We start from the raw sequence: 21004 nt of genomic DNA on the forward strand, positions 1-21004 counted from the left end.
TGGAGTACAGTGGCTCAATTACGGCTCACTGCAGTCTCAACTTCCCCAGCTCCAGTGATCCTCCCACCTCAGATTCCCGAGTAGCTAGGACCACAGATGTGCACCCCACACCCAGCTAGTTTTTGTATTTTTGGTAAAGATGGAGTTTTGCCATGTTGCCCAGGCTGATGTCCAACTCCTGAGCTCGAGCGATTCACCTGCCTCAGCCTCCCAAAGTGCTAAGATTACAGGCGTGAGCCCCTGCACCTGGCACTATTGGCATTTTGGCCAAATAATTATTTATTTTGTGGGGCTGTCTGTGCATTATAGGGATGTTTAGTGCAATTCCTGATCTCCCTCCACCCACCAGTAGCACCCTCCCCCTTTTCTTTAGTTCTAGCTTCTGTATCGATATAGGTAAACTACTTTTTTCCTTCTTTAGAAGAGGTATTTTATTTTGCTCTTTCCATTACACAGGATATACTTCTTAAGTGTTAAAGTCAAGATACAAACAATATATTCTACAACTGGGCACTACTTTAATTGAACAGGCAAAGAAATTACACTAAATATAGGTAAACTACTTTTTTCCTTCTTTAGAAGAGGTATTTTATTTTGCTCTTTCCATTACACAGGATATACTTCTTAGGTGTTAAAGTCAAGATACAAACAATATATTCTACAACTGGGCACTACTTTAATTGAACAGGCGAAGAAATTACACTAAACAGCAACATCTGGTACTATTTGGGGGAAAATACAATGACTAAAATAGGTTTAATGTAGTACTACTAAATCCCCTAATATCAATACTACATAACCCAATACAGCTAAAATGCAAAATATGTTAACATCCAAGAATACAACCAAAATTAAAACCAGCAACACCTTTTTTAAGCAGGCAAATATTTCGTGTATGCATATAATTGTTCACTCCTTTAATGTAAATCTTTCCCAAAGTTATCAACCTCCAGAAAAACCAGACTCATTAAGCATATTCCTAAAAGTATAAACATGAACATTTTAAATTAAAAAACATTTTTTAAAACATCGTAAACAATAAATGAACTTCCTATTTCTAAGAATGTGAAAAGTCCCATTTTAAACACAGTTTGTAAGAACTGTCTCTTGATGTGAAGTCCACAAATTTTTCTCCTGTTGGCACCAAACTTTACAAAAACACTGTTACAGAACAAGCTACGGCATCTTAGCAATATTATCTTACGTCAAGGCTTACTTTTTAAAAGACTTTTAAATTGCATTTTTACTACTCTAAGAAAACACAAACCTTAGATGTGTAGCATTCATTTTTTAAAACTCTTAGAAAAACATATAAAGCTTTGAGAGGCATATTTATTCCCTACCACAGTCCTGGAAGCCTGGAAGATGATTCCCAAGTCTGAGAGAGGTCTTCTCCTTTTCACTGGCTGTTTTTTTTCTTCACATGCGTTAACATATGCGTTTTCAGGTTGGTTGACTGGGCGAATCTCCTATTGCAAATATCGAAAGGGCACACGAAGGGCTTGTCGCCGGTGTGGATACGCACATGTGTGCGCAAATTGAAATCAAGGGAAAAGCGTTTCCCGCAACCTTCGAATGTGCACTGAAAGGGTTTCTCGCCCGTGTGAACCAGCTGATGTCGTCTCAGCTTTGAGCTCTCAATAAAAGCTTTGCCACATTCTGCACATACGTGGACTCTGGGCCCGTGGACGTGGAGATGTTTTCTCATGGCGCCGTGATCCCTGAACATCTTTCCGCAGCCGCTATGAGCGCAAGGGACTGTTTTGGGAGGTTCTTCGTTGGACCTTTTGGGCTTCATTTTAGTAAATTCCGCCAGCTGCTTGGGATCTGAGAGATCGATTCCTGGTAATCCTTCAGGAGGAAGTTTCTTCCCTTTCAAGTACTCGGAATAATCAGGTGAGTTATCAGCCCGGCCTTCAACCACTCTCCCTCTGTCATTGTTATTACCAGGGGACCACATACTCAGGGAAAACTCACGCCCCGGCGTTTTGATCTGCACTTCCTTCTGCTCCCACTTCTTGCTGCCCTCGTTGTGGCTGCTGCCTGCTGGCTTGGCCTCAGTGCTGGAGGCATGGCTGTCGCTGGCCTTTCGCATGGGCTTTCTGCTGCGCTTTCTGCTGCGGCTCTGGGTTGATGTCGATGCTGCCGACGCTGCCAGAGAGGCCAGGGTCTGCTGGAAGTGCTCATCTTCACTGTTATCCGGCATGACCGACGGGTCCTCGAAGTCGCTGCCTGGCACACCGCCTGAACCGCAGCAGGGCACCACTTCCTCTTGGGTCTGCACCATGATCATTTCTTGGTCGTGGTCGCCATAGCCTGTGTCCCCGAAGAGCGACTGCACCATGAGCAGAGGCGAATGGATGTGGCCTCCGTGGACCCAATTGCCATTGATATCCTCGAACTGAATGCTTTCCATCGGAATGTCCTCCATAGGAAGCGGCTCCACATTGATGTCGTTGAGATCTACCGGGCCCTCCAGGTCTTGTGTGATGTAGAAATCTTCGTTTGAGATCATGGTTGAGAGTTAGTTAGGTAGCAGCCTTAGCTACTGGCTCCTCCGCAGTTTGTAGGCAACTAGAAGACCGTGGGAAAAAGAACGCTGAAGGGAGTGAGGCACGAACTGCCAAGAAAGGCGGTGCGACCTGCCTAGGAGATGCCAGCTGCCGAGAAGGGCGGCGCGAGCTACCGAGAAAGGCGCGAGTCTGAGAAAAAGGCGCGAGTCTGAGGAATGAGCCAATCCGAGGAATGCGCCAATCTCAGGAAGGCGCCAGTCGGAGGAATGCGCCAATCGGAGAAATGCGCCAATCTCAGGAAGGCGCCAGTCGGAGGAATGCGCCAATCAGAGAAATGCGCCAATCTCAGGAAGGCGCCAGTCGGAGGAATGCGCCAATCGGAGAAATGCGCCAATCTCAGGAAGGCGCCAATCGGAGAAATGCGCCAATCTCAGGAAGGCGCCAGTTGGAGGAATGCGCCAATCGGAGAAATGCGCCAATCTCAGGAAGGCGCCAGTCGGAGGAATGCGCCAATCGGAGAAATGCGCCAATCTCAGGAAGGCGCCAGTCGGAGGAATGCGCCAATCGGAGAAATGCGCCAATCTCAGGAAGGCGCCAGTCGGAGGAATGCGCCAATCGGAGAAATGCGCCAATCTCAGGAAGGCGCCAATCGGAGAAATGCGCCAATCTCAGGAAGGCGCCAGTTGGAGGAATGCGCCAATCGGAGAAATGCGCCAATCTCAGGAAGGCGCCAGTCGGAGGAATGCGCCAATCGGAGAAATGCGCCAATCTCAGGAAGGCGCCAGTCGGAGGAATGCGCCAATCTCAGGAAGGCGCCAGTCGGAGGAATGCGCCAATCTCAGGAAGGCGCCAGTCGGAGGAATGCGCCAATCGGAGAAATGCGCCAATCTCAGGAAGGCGCCGGAGGAATGCGCCAATCGGAGAAATGCGCCAATCTCAGGAAGGCGCCAGTCGGAGGAATGCGCCAATCGGAGAAATGCGCCAATCTGAGGAATGAGCCAATCTGAGGAAGGCACCAATCTGAGGAAGGCACGAGCGAGCAGTTGAGGAGGAAGGCCCAGGTGCTTCTGGGACAGCCATGCATGCGCCTGTGCATCTGGCGCGCTGCCGTGAAAGCACGTGCACGTACCCACGAACTCACGTACATGTCCACGTACCCACGTACATGTCCACATACCCACGAACATGCTCAAGTCGTCAGGTACGCCACCCTGCGGCCCCGTCCAGCTATTGTTGTTGAAATATTTCATAAGCAGGCTCTTTACTGATTTTTTAATGTATTTCATTTCAGTTGATTTTCATGTCTTCCCCTCCTTTCCATCCCATTTAACAGTATCTGCCAAAAAAAGCCTACTCCTAATATTTATGCTTTTTTCTCTTATTTAATTGCACTAAGATGACATTTAATATCAGTAATAGTAGATAGTAAAACTGCCTGTCTTGTCCTTTAATAGGAATGCTAAGTGTTATGCCATTATTACATATGCAGCTATTCCTACTTTTACTAAGGATTTTTTAAAAGTATTAATGGATGTTGAATTTTGTTAAATACTGTCTCAATATCTTCTGAGATGAATTTTTCCCTAATGGCAAATAATATTTATCTCATTCAAACTGATTTCCTAATGTTCAACCACTCTTGTATTCTTGATAGGCCATGCGTCTGTAGGTTGTTTTGTGCTTCACCAGATGTTGTATTCACCAGATGTTGTATCAGTGTTGTACTTGGCTTTAAGAAAAAAATCTTAGTTTTCTTCTCTATATGATCTGGAAAGTTTATACTAAATTGGAATTTAAAAGAAAAGTTTTTCATTCAAGGTATGAAAGAATTCCACATAGGAAAGGGCATTCTTAGCCGGGTGCAGTAATTCCATGCCTGTAATCCCAGCACTTTGGGAGGCCGAGGCAGGAGGATCATTTGAGGTCAGGAGTTTGAGACCAGTCTGACCAACGTGGCAAAACCCTGTCTCTACTAAAAATGCAAAAATTAGCAGGCATGGTGGCAAGTGCCTGTAATCCTAGCTACTAGGGAGGCTGAGGCAAGAGAATCGCTTGAACCCAGAAGGTGGAGGCTGCAGTGAGCCAAGATCACAGAACTCCAGCCTGGGTGACACAGTAAGACTCAGTCTCAAAATAAAAAGAAAGGGCATTCTTCATCAACTTTCTTAATTTCTCCTGTTGTAATTATTTGTCTATTTAGATTTTTTTGATTGCCTCTTGGGTTAATTTCAGCTATTTTTATTTTCTTAGATTTATCCTGGTTTTTGAAACTTTTTTGCAGAGATGAGTAAAGAACACTTATAATTGTTTTTATTTTCTCTGTTATCAATCATCACTCCCCAGTCTGATAGCTAATTGTCTTTAGATGCTTTTTCTTATTGTTCAACTAATCTTTTTTTAAGAACTCTTCAATTTAACAGATCGTTTTGTTTTTTCTAATTTATTATTTCTGCCTATATCCTTACTAATTACACCATCATTTCTTAATTATTTTACAGTTCTTTTCTCACTTAAGTTGAATACTTAACTGATCTATTTCCATTTCTAATAGCATAACTGCCTAAGTCAGTGCATTTTTCTTTTAGCAAAACTTTAAACATTATCTCAGTACAATGATTTCATCATCATCATTTTTAGATACACTGAAATCACAGGTTTGAATTAAATTAATCCAAGGTGTGATTAATATAAATTTCGAAATTTCAGGTAGTTTTTACTTAGGCTGCTAGTCTTCTCTTGGGAATTTACTGAAGCTGTCTTTTAAGTCCCATGGGCACTTGAAAAGATATTGTCTTCTGTGTTCATAGCATAGAGTTTAACATACCTATTTTTGCCTTAGCCTGACCTTTTTATACTTACCTGCCATGTGTAAAAAGGTGAGTTTTTTAAATACCTTTCTGTTTCTTCTTGTACTTTTCCCTTTTTTGTTTTGCTTTGATGATTTGTTACTTGATATGGTAAGATTCACAACTGTTACGTTTTCATTCCGGCTTATATTCCTTATTATTGTTAAATGGCCCCTAATGTCTAACATAATGCTTTTGGTCTTATTTTCTGTTCCCATTTGCATGTTATGTTCTGCTCATCATTTTACTTTCCATATTTTTAAGTAATTATTTAGATGGATTTCTTTTGTACATCACACATTTGGGACATGTTTTAAATCCAAACTAAGGGCATCTTTCTTTCAGCAGGTGAGCTTATTTCATTTATGTTTATTGACAAAATAAATTCATTACCATGCTTTATATTTTTGATATAGTGTCTGTTTTCTTTGGTGTGTGTTTCATGCTTTCACTGTGATAACTGAAAAGTTTGTGTTTTTAGATCTTATAGTATTTACATTTATAATCTTAAGTGATATACTCAAGCCTCTATTTCTTGATTTATCAAATTCAGGCAGATGTTCTCTCCACTAAGAAGTTGAGGAAATTAGTATTTCTATTTCCTGTTTTTGTTTTTTCTACCTTCAATTTTTATTTATTAGTTTGAGAATTCTAACTCCACACTTGCTTAAGCCTCAGTTATTCCATTAAAAGTGATAGAGGGGTGTGATGGATTTGTCTTATGTCAATTTCACTCAGATGGAACTGTGGTTCCCAGAATTTCTTCCCTACATAGTTATATATCTCCAAGGGATTCTACCATCCTTTCATAACCCTTCTTCTCCATTCCTGGATACTTTTGATTTATCTGCTAGTTAATTCTTCATGCTCTCCCTTGATTTGATGCAAATTTCATTCTAATTTCAGCTGAGTTGACATTCTTTATAGTTTGTGATTTCATGTTGTGGACAAAACAAAGTTTTCCTCTGTTTTTAAATTTTTAAAGAAATAATTTATGTCGTTTTCAGTTGGTTTTATGGAAGAAACTGGAATGTAAATTATTTTACCCTTCTACTTTTGAGGGGGCCTTATAAACTGAAGTTATTAACCAAAAGATAAGATATTGCTATTTGTGATATATTTTCCACAAATCTAACCATAGAAAATCAAAACCAAAACCACAGATGAATATTAAAACAAAATTAAGTCTGTTACCTGCACAAAATATCCTTAGCTGCTGGACTGGTGATATAAGTTGCAAATGAGTGGTGAACAAATCAACAAATGCTCCAGGATAAATAATGAAGAGAAAAATCCCAAAGCCATTAAATCGAACTTGTTCCCTAAGAAACCACATAAGAAAAAGGAGTTTACTAATACTATTGTATTTGTCATATTAACAGTGTACATAATCTTAAAACTTTTCACTGTAATTAGAATTCTTGCTTAAGAAACAAAAAGTCTCTCTGAACAGCCAAAAAAATTGTATCTATACTATACATAATCTTTTTTTTTTTTGAGACGGAGTCTCGCTCTGTCACCAAGCTGGATTGCAGTGGCGTGATCTCGACTCAATGCAACCTCCAACTCCCTGGTTCAAGGGATTCTCCTGCCTCAGCCACTCAAGTAGCTGGGATTACAGGCATGCGCTGCCCAGCTAATTTTTGTATTTTTAGTAGAGATGGGGTTTCACTACATTTTCCAGGATGGTCTCAATCTCCTGACCTCATGATCCGCCCGCCTCGGCCTCCCAAAGTGCTGGGATTACAAGGCGTGAGCCACCGCATCCGGCCTATAAGCTTAATTTTAAAATAATGTACAGATTTGGTTATCTGTGAAACTGAATTTTGTAAAATAGGGCATACTGAAATAGACTTCAAAATTTTTAGAAAGCAATGTGTTGAGCAAATAATTGAAATCAGTCACATATATACAGAAATGGCTTTTATGAGAAACTAAATGAAAAACATTTTTATGGTTTACTCTGAACTATTTTCAGAGAAAGACACAGGATACTATATAATTCAAGTAAATTACCTAGTAACTTATATTTGTCTTGGCAGTTATAAATAATGGTGAAGATTTATTTAAGTGTATTCCTATCGAGCTAATGTTAAATAAGTGTGTTTAAACATGCATAATGCTCAGATTGTCCTTAAGAGAACCAGTTTTTTCAGGTTTTGATCTCCATATTTAAAAAAAAGAGAGAAACATTTTTTATTACTTAATTTTCCAAAAGTTAATATTATATTTAAGTCTCATAAAACTAAACAGCCCCCTAGAAAAAAGCATCACTTAAATATATGCTGTTGCTTAATACTAAATATGTAAGACAACTGTACAGTTCATTTTTCTCTTGGCAGTTGGCATTTTTAAAAAAATTACCCAAGTTATTTTACAAGTATACTGTAAATTATTAAGCTGTAATTAACGATGTGTCCACAGGTAAAATCCTAAAGGCTGCAAAGCTAAAAACATGGAAGCAAAAGTGAAGGAGGTTTGAAAAGAAAAAAAAAAACCCAGTAGCTGCCACTTTAAACCACTATTGTGCACACCTGTGTAACAGTATATGCTCTGACAAGATGAGAATTTACTGTCAATAGACTCTTGTTCATAAGCAACTGGAAAGTAATAAGAAGTGATTACATCTTCTCTTCCAAAACAGAGGTTTTTAACCTTTTCTCTGGTTCATACACCGAAATGATAAAACACATTCCTATCAGCATGCTTACTAATTATGGCAGTAATTATCACTGGAGGTAGCAGGGGAGTTGTGACATGGCCCTCTCCCCATCATGATTTTATATGTTTTATAGGCTTTTAAATGCTTAGGTATAGTAACAATGATACATTTGGTTAGTCAAGACCAAGAACAGGGCATGATACTCAAAGCTAGTCCCAGGTCTCATCTTCTTATCTTCCACTTGGGTTTGTAGATAGACTATAGTATTTGTTAAACCCAGTGCTTTTCAGTTTTCAGTAGCCAGCAGAGGATATAAGCAGAAGCAAGAAATTATTTCAGCTGCTAAGTCAAATAAAGTTCTACGGTGAGTGGGTTTTGAGTAGAGTGGTTATCATTCTGACCCAATGATGAATAGAAAGATTGGCTTTCAGGATTGGGTAAAAACTGTGAGTCATCATAAGGATAACCACGCTGGCAAAGGCAAAGGATAGAAAGACTCAGATTACAGATATGCTCATGGTTAACTGAGCATATTCACCAAGATATTAATTTTCTCTATAAAAGAGAAGCTTCCTCAAAGTAACAAATGATGGCTATACACTGGACAATAGCCACAGAAAGAAAAATAGTGAAGTATCAAATGTAGCAGATTTTAGTAATAAACCCTCCTAAATGAAAAGCTTTTTTTTGCAAGTAGCACAAAGAAAAAGGTAAATATCATTACCTAATAGCTGCTATCCCATGTCCAATTTCATGTACAACACCACTGACGAGAACTGCAGCGAAGAAATAAGTCAGTTGATTGACAGGTAAATTTATACCAGGAACCTGTTCATAGACACAATATGGCAATAATTATCAGTAGGGGTGCAGGGGAGTCCCACTTGATACATGATGTTCATCGTGTATTAAACCTAAGGTGCACTAAGATACATGATGTTCATCCTGTATTAAACCTTGAAGCTGAATGTTCTGCAAACTAAAAGTAATGTGACTATCAATGGTTCACTTCTCAATTTCTATCATAATAAAAAACAAAAACACCAGTTCATTTTTTGAACTAGCCAGTTTCTCTAGAACAAGCACGATAAGAATCTAAAGAGAATGGGAAACACCAGGTTAAACAACTGAAACTTTAGCTCCCTGGAGTCTTCACCATGGGAAAGAATAAGGAAGCCCAGCAAAGTGTCAGGGAATGCAAGGTGACAGTGAAGCAGGCAGCAGTTGACCCACCCTCAAGGGCTGGATGCCTGATTTAGGAATCCTTGTTAAAATTCCTAGACCTTCCTCTGAATTGTTATTGCAAGGTTCCAAGTACTTGTGTTGATTAATATAGGAACCCCATATTATTAATTAGTTAGTTTCATTTTAATATCCTCAAACTACAGGCGAGTTGGTAATTAAAGCTAGTCTAAAAGGGATCCTCATCAATGTGGGAGCACCATACCCTTCTATTCCATCAGTTTGTCCATTACATTGTTCAGAAAAATAGTGTGAAAGAGATACACAAATACATTAAAACTGAAATTTAATGTAGAAATTAAGGCAGTTGCAACATATAGACAAGTTATAAACATATGAAGGAGCTGTCTTGCAATCATGTGCAAGACAAAATGTGCATGTATGTTATTGCATACACACGGGAAAATAAGAGATGCACAGTAAATTTCTTTTAGATGGCAAAGATATTTTCTCATAAGTAATCACTCCCAAATTATGTCATCTGTTAAAGGGAGACAATAAATTAAAGTGGGACACACCAGACTTAGGAATACAATTTACATACTGAGAATCTATTTCTTAGAGTCAGGAGTTGGGATCCAAAAGGTATCCTTCTGGAGGAAATTCCTACTTTCTTTTATAAGTATTATGTTAATTATAAAAAATATGTTTAAAGCAGGAAAACTGGAAAATGCAAAGCAAAACAGAAGCCTAAAATTCTGCTCCCCAAACATACATACACACACATACAAAACCATTCTCAACCATTCTGATGTATGTCCTTTTAGTCTTTTCATGTACACGTATTTTTAAAAACTATACTTCTATTATAAATCTGGTTTTGAAATCTGCTCTTGTGACAGACATCTTCCCATGAGTATTTTCTATCTCAATATGATTTTTAATAGCTACACTGTATTCTATGGAATAAATTGTTGGGCATTTAATTGTTTTAAAAGTTTCTGCTCATAAATAATATGATAAAGATATTTGGACAGGCCGGATGCAGTGGCTCATGCCTGTAATCCCAGCACTGAGAGGTAGAGACGGGCAGATCACGTGACGTTAGGAGTTCCAGACAAGCCTGGCCAACATGGCGAAACCCATCTCTACTAAAAATACAAAAATCATCCGGGCGTGGTGATGTACACCTGTAATACCAGATACCCAGGAGGCTGAGGCAGGAGAATCACTGGAAGCCAGGGGGCAGAGGCTGCAGTGAGCCGAGATTGCACCACTGCACTCCAGCCTGGGCAACAGAGCAAGACTCCATCTCAAAAAAAAAAAAAAAAAGATATTTGGACACGCACAGCTAAATATTTTGGGGGAAGAAATTCTTAGATGAGCATATTTGTTAAGGGATAGAAAAAATATGGCTCTTGAGACATATTATGGGTTTGAGGTCCGGTCTCTATCTCTAACTAGCTAAATGACCTTGGGAAAGTTGGCATTATTTCCCCAACATTCCGATTTTCTCATCATTAAAATGGAAATAACCGCATTTCCACAAAAGGGTAATTTGGAGGATTAAATGAGCTAATCTTTGTCCAATGTTTAACGTTATGCCTCACAGAGAGGATAGTAAATGCTATTATTACACAAAGTTTAAAAGATTTTGATACATATCATCAAACTGCACTCTGAAAGCAGACCTTTCCATAACCTTGGGCAAGCTCATTTTATTCAAATCTGCAATGTGACTTACATTTGTAAAGCTGAACTTTCCCCATACTTTTGACCATTTTTTGGTCCTTCTGTGAGTTGCCTACTGATGACCTGACTTTTTTTCTCCCAAAGTATTCATCTTTTTCTTACTGATCAGTAAGATCACTTCAAATATCAGCATTGGTCCTTTGTAATACATGACATAAATGTATTCCAGTTTGTTTCCCTTTTAATTTTATTTTGCTTTTAGTTTTTGATATGTAAAATTTAGGTGGTCAAATCTATTAGTATTCATGGTTTCCTACAACACCGAGTGAACCCTAATGTAAACTATGGGTGGTAATGACAGATTCATGTAGTTTCATCATTGTAAGGGGGAAACCTCTGTGCCTTCTCAATGTTGCCGTGAATCTAAAACTGTTCTAATAAAGTATTTTAAAAAATGAAAAATAAAGGTGTCACTGTTAAATAAAAAATATTTATGGTTTCTACTATTTACTCTATGTCTTCCTCATTCTGTGTTCATAAAAATGATAACCTGGGTCTTGTCTTTCAAGGCCTTTTATGGTTTCAAGTTTTACTTTTTATTCAACTGGAATTTATTTTTGTGCACACAGAGAACTCTCACCTATAAAGCTTCCTTTAGTAACTGAAGATTCAAACAATGCTGCTTGAATCGTTTTCTAAATTCCATTAATTCCAAGTGTCCTTTCTTTAGTTATGAAACTAGTTATAATCTTATTTTTTATTTGAGATGGAGTTTCACTCTTGTTGCCCAAGCTGGAGTGCAATGGAGTGATCTCGGCTTACTGCAATGTCCGCCTCCTGGGTTCAAGTATTCTCCTGCCTCAGTCTCCCAAATAGCTGGGACTACCGGCAAGAGCCACTATGCCCGGCTAATTTTGTATTTTTAGTAGAGACAGGGTTTCACTATGTTGCCCAGACTGGTCTCAACCTCCTGACCTCAGGTGATCCACCTACCTCAGTTTCCCAAAGTGCTGGGACTATAGGCATGAACCACCACACCTGGCCGAAACTAGTTATAATCATTTTTAATATGTGCATAATATCTCATTGAATGACAATCCAGTAATTTAACCATTCCTCAATTAGATATTTTGGTTGCTTTTAATTCTTCATAATAATAAATAATGTTAGGCTAAAGTAGCTTGATGACTACTATTTTTTTCTGTATTTGAAAGTGTTTCCTTAAGCTAGAGCCCGAGATGTGGAAGTAAAGGCTCAAAGGAAATGGATATGTTTAGAATGTTCATTATCTGAAATTCTCTTTACTTGGATGCTATTAAGCAAATTTTTCAAGAAATTCTATGTCCCTTTTTATATACCTGCTCCATTCCCAAATTGTTTGGGACCTCTTTCCAGTGTTTTACCTTTCTTTGATGCCTCTCTAAATTTATATACTTAAGACTGTCATACATACCCTCTATATCATAAAATATCCTGGTTACCTTACCTTTATTCCAAATAAATCAGTAAGCTTGATCTAATAAGATATTTGTTCCTTCTCTTTATTATTTTCTGCATGTACTAGTGAGTGAGATAAAGTAAGAATTTGAATGTGTGACAATACCAACAGATGGTAGGTCTTATTTGCTGGCAACAGTACACGACTGCCCATCTGTCTCTGCCATGATTCACACAGGGTATTAGATGTACCAGAATACTGAATACAGAATACTTTCAATAACAACACAGAATGCTACGGTTTGGAGAATTAATACTGAACAAGACTGTCGGGAATTATAGAGTAAACAGAAAGTATGTTACTTAAGCTACAAGAGCTCATATCAAAGTCAGGATTCATAACATTCTTAAACTTATACATAAATATGCATGGTGGGTTCCAGAGGGCAGCTGACTTCTTAATGCTTCCAAAGCATGGCTCTTCTAATAGCTGATATTTTTGTGAGCGCTGATATTTTTGTGAGCGCCATGAAGAAACTGAGAGGCAAAGAGAAGAAATAATTTCTTCTCTAAACAACATTTTGCCATTCTAATTCTAGCAGGCAGATAAGCCAATGATCTTATTTTCTCCAACTGGCATCTTTCTCTCCTGTCCTCTTTCTTAGTAAATAACCAGTCATGTAACTGAGAGTCATCCTAAGCTTTTCCTTCTCCCTCCAGCCTCACATTCAATTACTCACCAGGGTCTGATAATTTCACTCCAAAAGGTGACTTGAATCCATCCCCTTCATTATCCTTGCCACTAATTTTAGATTTTTATCACTTCTAACATAAGTTACTGCTCTTAAATGACCTCCGTATCTTCAGTCTAATGACTTCAGTCCATTTTGTACAGACTTGCTATCTATAGGTAAAATAAAAACTTCATAACCTAGACCCTACCTGTATCTCCCACCTTATTTCCTGCACTATCCTGTTCTCTTGCCTCTAGTCCTACCTATCCTCCCACTTCCTAGAAATATAAAACTATAAGTAAAGTTACTTATAGTTCCTTGAAAAATTAGTTGTCTTTCTTAAAAGTAAAGCATAATGTCCATAGGCTCTAAGATCAGTGATGATGGATCTAGTAGTTATGAGTTGTGACCACAGGCAAGTGACCTGACGTCTCTGTGCCTTGATTTTCTCATCTGTAAGCCAGGGAATGTTTGCTAAAAAAATAAATAATTTCTTCTGAGGCCTCACCTGGTGAATCTTTTTAATCTCTAAGAAAGAGCTATGAGTATAGGAGAGATTATTGTTCTCTGTAAGTGATTTCTAAATCTTCCCAGTGACCCAGCCTAGCAGAGGCCACAAAGAGCCAAGAAAAAAAAAAACCAATCTGTTACTAATCCTTAGTCTACTATATTAATAAGAACATGATTAAAAACAACATCTATGATTCATGGAAATCGGAACTATAAATGTAAAAATGTGAAATAAAAGTGAGCCAATATAAAGCCCCCTTCCAAACTTTGGAGACATAAAATGATAAGGTATAGGTCTACACATGAGTTTTAAAGTGAGAGTGATTAAATTTAGCTTATACTCAAAGGAGTACAACTCAGCACATTATTCTTCACATAAAGAAATCACAGTGACCATTCAGAAAGGTCTTAGATCTTTAATTAAAAAGATATTATTGGTTAGACTCCGAAGGCCATAAAAAGGAAAGGGAAACACTTTTCATAGAATTAGAATGCAATTTACTCACATATTATAGAGATCTTAAATCAGCATGCTTATTCCTTGAAAGTAACAATCATTAACATCTTAAAAAGACCTGAATTCAGTCACATATCTGTGTAATTGCTGACAGTCTTAATGGTGGTTCATTTGTTCTCTTTTACCATTAATACTACCACTACTACTGAATATTTCAACAATTCCTTGCTGTATTATTATTATTGTTTTTTGTGTAAGCAGGTAATTTGAAAATTATGAGACTTTTAATTTATTTCATATCTTTATTATGGATAAGAGTTATACTAGATCAGAAGTGATATCTTCTATCTCTATTTCGATAATTATTTAAAGCAAAAAGATGATGCTTACCACAACTTGTAACACCTGTTCATTGTGAAGCGAAGAGGAAGAGGATGAAGAGGAGGAGGAAGAATAAGAAGAGGGAGAGTCAGCCATCATTTGCGCCAAAGTCTGCATCAGCGTTTTTCCAAGGAGAAAAAATGAGCTAAACATGGCAATTACACCAAACACCATTCCAAAATTGAACCTGTCAAGAGGAAAAAAAAAATCATGTAAATTTACGATTTCTCTCAATTCATGGACTAGCAAATTCACTGACAAGCCACATCTCATACCTTCAAAATAATGGCTAAAAAATTTCAGTAACTGTCTCTTTTTCCTACATAAACTTCAAATATTTGACTGAAGCATGAGCACTAGTTTAAGCAGTTCTATAATTTATTATTTTCTGATAACTAAAGAATCTGAATATCATTCCCAATAAAAAAGTTTGTTTCCTCTCATGCATTTGCTCATTTACATAACATTGTTTTTATCTTGTCCTTACGTCGTTATGAAAGCCCTTTTGTCATTAAAGACGTCTATCTTTTCATCCGCCTCTTCTAGTGTCTGCATTGTATTTCAGCTTTATTTTGTGATAAAATGAGCTTAAATATTAACATGGTACAATTTAGTGATAGTTTCTTCTATTAATCTTTCTTGTATTAATCACTAGCAGCTACCCTTCTATAATAGAGATAATCTGCCATGTTTTCTAACTTTGATAAGTTGTGCTTTTCAAGGAATGTTCATATCATTAAAACTGCCAAATTTATAGGCATAGAATTGTTCTTAATAGTCTTACTATGTTTTTAATGTCTATAGAATCTGTAGTAATGTCCTCTTTTCAATTCCCATTTTTCTTTTTGAAACAGGGTCTCACTATGTCACCTAGGCTGGAGTGCAGTAGCACAGTCATAGCTCACTGCAGCCTTGACCTTCCAGGCTCAAGTGATCCTCCCACTTCAGCCTTCTGAGTAGCTGGGACTACACACCCATGCCACCACGCCTGGCTAATTTTTATATTTTTTGTAGATATGGAGTTTTACCATGTTACCCAGGCTGGTCTCAAACTCCTGGGGTGAAGCAATCTGCCCATCTTGATCTCCTAAAGTGCTAGGATTATAGGCATCGGCCACGTGCCTGGCCTCAATTCTCATTTTTAATTACTTATGTCTCTTTTCCCTTGATCAGTCATGGTAGGGATTTATCAATTAATATTTTCTATTTATTTATTTATTTGAGACAGGGTCTTGCTCTGTCATCCAGGCTGCAGTGCAGTGCTGTGATACTGGCTCACTGCAACCTCCGCCTCCTGGGTTCAAGTGATTCTCGTGCCTTAGCCTCCCAAGTAACTGGGACCACAGATGAGCGCCACCATGCCCAGCTAATATTTGTATTTGTAGTAGAGACAGGGTTTCACCATGTTGGCCAGTCTAGTCTCGAACTCCTGGCCTCAAGCAATCCACCTGCCTCGGCCTCCCAAAGTGCTGGGATTTCAGGCGTGAGCCACCACTCCCGGCCCAAATAATATTTTCAAAGAACCAACTTTTGGCTTTGCTGATTTTCTCTATTGTATATTTTCTATTTCACTGATTTCTGTTCTTATTTTTATTATATCCTTCTTTTTCCATTGTATGCTTTGATCTGCTATTGCATTTTCTGCTAACTCTGATAATTTGATTGTTTATATTTAGCTCTAATCCATTTGGGGCTAAATTTTTAACAAAAATGAATTTAGACCATGCCACCCCTGACCCTCACATTCTCTCATCTACAGAACCTGCCAGTATCTTGGGTGTCCCAGAGATCACTGTAAAGCCCTAACCATAAATTGCCATAAATGCCTCAATTTTTAATGTATGTAAACCACAATGATACATCCCATAAGGTTATATAAAACCAGAAAGTTAAAACTGTCAATATTATAAAACTCAGAAGACTGCAAAATGATGAAAATAGTTAATTTACAAGCTATCCATCATGATCACTTATTAACTTAAACCAAAAAAAAGATGAAGAATACCATTGGTAAAGCATCCTCGCTTTCCGCCGTCCCCAACTGTAAAATGCACGATTGAAAACAGCAGTTTGCCATCTTATGTGGAAAGGGGAGATGCTCAATCCACTGTTTTCCAGCCACTCTTCGTAAGAATGTTTAAAATAGACAGATGACTAAGGAGAAAGAAAAGTTCTACATCACTCAATTTTGAAATGTGTAAGAAAATAAAACAAAGTATTTTCTAGAGGAAATCAAGATGCTGACTGCCAAAATGTTTATAATCTTAAAGCTTTATGTTTATTCTTCAGAATATTAAAGGTCACAGACCTAACTGGTCTACTGATATTAGGGTCTGGTAAACTATGGGCCACAGGCCAAATCCAAACTACAGACTGTTTTCATACAACTTGTGAGCTAAGAATACTTTTCACCTTCTTAAGGGATTATAAAAAGTCAACAAAACCCAAAAATATGCGACAGAGACCTGTATGGCCCACAAAACCTAAAATACTTACTACCAAGCCCTTTACAAAAAGTTTGCTGACCCCTGCTTAGAACAGTGTGGTCCAATAGAAATATAATGTGAGCCACAAATGCAAGCCACATATATAACTTTAAATTGTTTAGTAGGCAAATTTTAAATAATTTTCACTTACCTTTACCCCAAAATATCCAAGATATTTTAACATGTAATCAACATACACTATTGTTGAGATACTTTATTTTTGGGGGGGTGCTAATTCGTTAAATTTCAATGTCAACTTTATACTTAGAGCACATCTTAATTTGGACTAGCTCTGATTGAAAGGCTCAATAACCACATGTAGCTAATAGCTACCATATTGGGCAGCACTGGTCTAGAAGCGTTGTGTTATAATTAAAAAAGAAAAAACACCTGATCAATCCAAGAGAAGGGACAGTTGTGATTAGTGCTTGCTTTCTTCTTCTGAGCAACAACTCTAAGAAGTTAGGTCAACCTTGATCATGTAAAAAGTACAAAACTTATCTAAAGCCATCTTGGTCTCAATAATGTCTCTTAAATTCTCTGGGGTTGTGGGGATAGCTGCTTATACGCAGCCCCAACAAGAGTTTTACCTTTAGGGAAGTTTGAAGTCCTTTACTAATACAGGATTTCGGATGACATATGGCTGTGTTATATACCTGACACAGTTACAGTAAGTATTGTCACATTGATGCCCACCCACATGAGAAACTTATCTGTCCGAGAAGGAAATCTTAGCCCTATCATAGTCTTAAAAACTGACCAGAGTCTGACTATAGGTAGCTGTTTGCTTTAGATCTGTAATGTTATCTGTTCTCAGTCTTCAGGTAGTTTTTTTTGTCTGTTTGTTTTCCAAGACTTGGAAAAGGAGTAACACACTTCTCCAACAAATGTCTATGCAGAAATCCGAGAAAAACCAAGGGTGGAACACTGGAAGCAGAGAAGCTAAAAGTGCAGGCTCCTAAAAGTTGAGGTCTCTCCATTTCCCAGGGAGATACTCTGAATGAGTGTTAGGTCTTTTGCTCAGAGGATGGTGCTCTCTTAAGGAGTTAGGGGCTGTCACTGAAACCAGTGACATCTTGGTCACCTCACACACTTGTGACTAGAGACTGTAAAAGTTCTTTTTTAGATTTTTTTTTTTCACATATGCAACATGAAGAAATCATGTGACTTTGTGTGTGGGTCTTACTATCTTGCTCAGGCTGGTCTGGAACTCCTGGCCTCAAGCAATCCTCCTACCTCTTCCTCCGGAGTAGCTGGGACTATAGGCTGTACCACCATGCCTGGCTCATGTGGCTTTTTCAAACAATAAAATCACTGTGGCCTGTATTGCTTATGGCATGTTAAGCACTATGACAAATACTTTACATCAGTGCTTTTTCTTTTTTTTTTGAGACAAGATCTTGCTCTGTTGCCCAGGCAGACAAGAAGTGCAATGGTACGATCTTGGTTCACTGTAACCTCTGACTCAAGCAATCCTTCTACTTCAGCCTCCAGAGTAGCTGGGACTACAGGCATGTACCATCATGGTTGGCTAATTTTTAAATTTTTTGCAGAAATAAAGTCTCACTTATTGCCTAGGCTGGTGTCAAACTCCTGGACTTAGGCAATCCTCCCACCTCAGCCTCCCCCAAAGTGCTGGGATTACAGGTGTGAGCCACTATGACCAGCTAAATCAATGCTTTTCAAACACAAACAGGTGCAGAAGAATCACCTGGGATCTTGCTAAGATGCAGATTCTGATTCCCTAGATCAGGGATGAGGCCTGAGATTCTGCATTTCTTTCTTTCTTTATTTTTTTTGAGAGAGTTTTGCTCTTGTTGCCCAGGCTGGAGTGCAGTGGCACAATCTCGGCTCACTGCAACCTCTGCCTCCTGGGTTCAAGCGATTCTCCTGCCTCAGCCTCCTGAGTAGCTGGGATTACAGGCACGTACCACCAAGTCCGGCTAATTTTTGTATTTTTAGTAGAGACGGGGTTTCATCATGTTGGTCAGGCTGGTTTCAAACTTGTGACTTCGTGATCTGCCCACTTCAGCCTCCCAAAGTGCTGGGATTACAGGCATGAGCCACTGTGCCTGGCAGAGATTCTGCATTTCTTTTTTTTTTTTTCTTTTTCACTATCTCCAGTAATGGCTATAAGCAAGAGATTCTGCATTTCTAACAAGCTCCCAAATGATGCAAGTGCTACTGGTCCTTGAACCTCAGGTTGAGGAGCAAGACTTTATGTGGATACACTAACGTAATTCTCTCTATAATCTTAGGAGATCCTTAGTATTATCTCTATTTAAAGATGAGAAACCAAGGTACAGACAGCAATTTGCCCAAGGTCTCATTGACTAGAAGCCCAGCCCTGGATCTAAGGACTATGCTATATAATCTCCTGCACTTTACAAGATTAAATGATAGAAAGAAAGGAAAGTCTCATTTCATTTTATTGTTAAAGCTAAAACACATAATACTATGGTTTTCTATTTTAAGTGGTATTCATAACATGAAGGTTTTGCTATTCATAACTGGAATTTTTATTAAACATTTGAGAATTTATATGAACTTATTCCATACATATACTCTTCCCCATCCCCTACTCGCCAATGCTCAATTCCGAAAGCTTGCCTGAAGCATGTGGCCAGACAACTCTTTCTGATTTTTTGCTACCCTTCTCAAATAACTGGAAAATGGACCGTGCACCCAGGGTATCTAGTTAATGTGAAGAAGGGGGATGCAGGGTGCAAATCAGAATTCAAGGAGTCAGAAACTGGTTACATAAATCCTTGCTACTTGAGCGTGCAACTTTGAAGCACACTCTGTGAACTGGTAACATAAGTAGCACCTGGGAACTGGTTAGAAATGCAGAATTTTAGCCCGTGCCGCAGACCTGCTGAACCGGAATCTGCATTTTGACCACAACACTAGATGGTCATATGCATTTTAAAATTTGAGACTACTGATCTAAATCACAGCTTGATTTAGATTCATTCCAATATCTGAGTCTCTAGAGGGTCTTGACCTGAAAAACAATAAGGGAAAACACTATCTTTATTAAGCAGACGTTTTCTTTTCCTCCCTGCTGCACTGCAGCTGCTAGGTCTGACAGGACCCCGGCCCTCCCGATCCCACCACTGGCGCCTCCCGGGCAGGACACGGAAGGCTGAAGGGCCTGCACTGCCCCGCACTGCGACAGTGGCGGCCGCGCAGGACGCCACACCCCTCCCGCGGCCGGCAATGCTTTATTTACTCCACCGGGCCGATTCGCCACGCGGACTGTCGCACGTGGGCACCGTCCAGCCCGGGAGGCGCGAGGCAGGGGAAGAGAAAAGAAGGCCTTGGGCGACACACAGGGCCTTGCACTTCGGCCATGGGCACCGCGGGCTTGGACCTTAGGCCCAAGGCCCTCACCTTCAGCACCAAGTCGGTCAGGTAGACGACAGTCCAGCCACCCACCACCACCACCACCAGCGACACCGGAATCATGGCGGCGGCGGCGGCGGCGGCAGAGGAGAGAAAGCAAGCCCCGGCGTCCTCCCTGCACCGCAAACAGCTGACCGCGCGCGCCTTACAGCCCCAGCATCCGCGCAGGAACCAAGCTACCGCCGGCTCCTTCCCTGCAGTTTCCTACCGGACTCTTCCTGTGAGGACACACGGGCGGATTTGTGAGTACCGGAAATGGCGCGGGGGCTTATTTTTGTGGGCGCTCGGGCGCAGCCGTCCTGGCGGTAGTTCGAACTCAGTGTTTAGTTTCTAGCGATTTCTTAGGCTTTGGCCGTCCATGCTGTCTACTCTCCATTCTCGCCAGTTCTGGACAGGGGTTTGCTGTTTCTTTTAACCTATGAGGATTTGGGGTCATCTGAAGTAATCGTCTCTCCCTCCCCGACCCTGTCATAGATAATCCAGATTTAATTATGTTGATCCTTGTTACTGAAGTGTAATTTACATATAATGAAATCATACATACATATCTCAATTGCCCATTTCTATGAATTTTGATAAATATTTATATCCGTGTACCTAATCAAAATAGAGAAAACTTCCCTCTCAGGAATTTCCTTCTTGCATCCCTTCCTAGTTAATAGCCCTTCCCCCGTTCTGATTTTTTTTAACTTTATGTAA

General features: G+C 39.4%; 2 protein-coding genes across 7 annotated transcripts in view; both read right to left on the reverse strand.

Moving 5' to 3' along the window:
- The window catches only part of MBTPS2 (membrane bound transcription factor peptidase, site 2), a 105940-nt gene extending 85470 nt beyond the window's left edge, over window positions 1–20470 (reverse strand). For 4 of the 6 annotated variants that reach the window (XR_001111550.2, XR_001111549.2, XM_012477483.3 and 1 more), the window contains exons 1-5: window positions 20294–20470; window positions 16420–16568; window positions 14424–14601; window positions 8746–8849; window positions 6554–6681 (exon numbers count right to left, since the gene is read on the reverse strand). Coding sequence is in view for 4 of the 6 variants with exons in the window: in XM_012477483.3 (XP_012332906.1) it covers window positions 6554–6681; window positions 8746–8849; window positions 14424–14601; window positions 16420–16568; window positions 20294–20368 (634 nt within the window). In the remaining 2 variants the exon portion in view is untranslated. The remainder of the gene's footprint in view (window positions 1–6553; window positions 6682–8745; window positions 8850–14423; window positions 14602–16419; window positions 16569–20293) is intronic. The other 2 variants (XM_012477490.2, XM_012477496.2) reach the window with 2 other exon arrangements.
- Window positions 139–6635, reverse strand: YY2 (YY2 transcription factor). The gene is made up of 2 exons (XM_012477504.2): window positions 6554–6635; window positions 139–2574 (listed from the first exon to the last, which is right to left on the reverse strand). The coding sequence occupies exon 2, from the start codon at window positions 2513–2515 to the stop codon at window positions 1400–1402; it is 1116 nt and encodes a 371-aa protein (XP_012332927.1). The 5' UTR covers window positions 2516–2574; window positions 6554–6635; the 3' UTR covers window positions 139–1399.
- Window positions 20471–21004: the final 534 nt, after the last annotated feature.

The sequence above is a fragment of the Aotus nancymaae genome, unplaced genomic scaffold (assembly GCF_030222135.1).
Source record: "Aotus nancymaae isolate 86718 unplaced genomic scaffold, 86718_ANA_hifiasm-v0.15.2.pri h1tg000058l, whole genome shotgun sequence".
Lineage (NCBI taxonomy): Eukaryota > Metazoa > Chordata > Mammalia > Primates > Aotidae > Aotus > Aotus nancymaae.

Coding starts and splice junctions, on each gene's coding strand:
- YY2 (XM_012477504.2), bottom strand. CDS start 2,515: ATGATCTCAAACGAAGATTTCTACATCACACAAGACCTGGAGGGCCCG.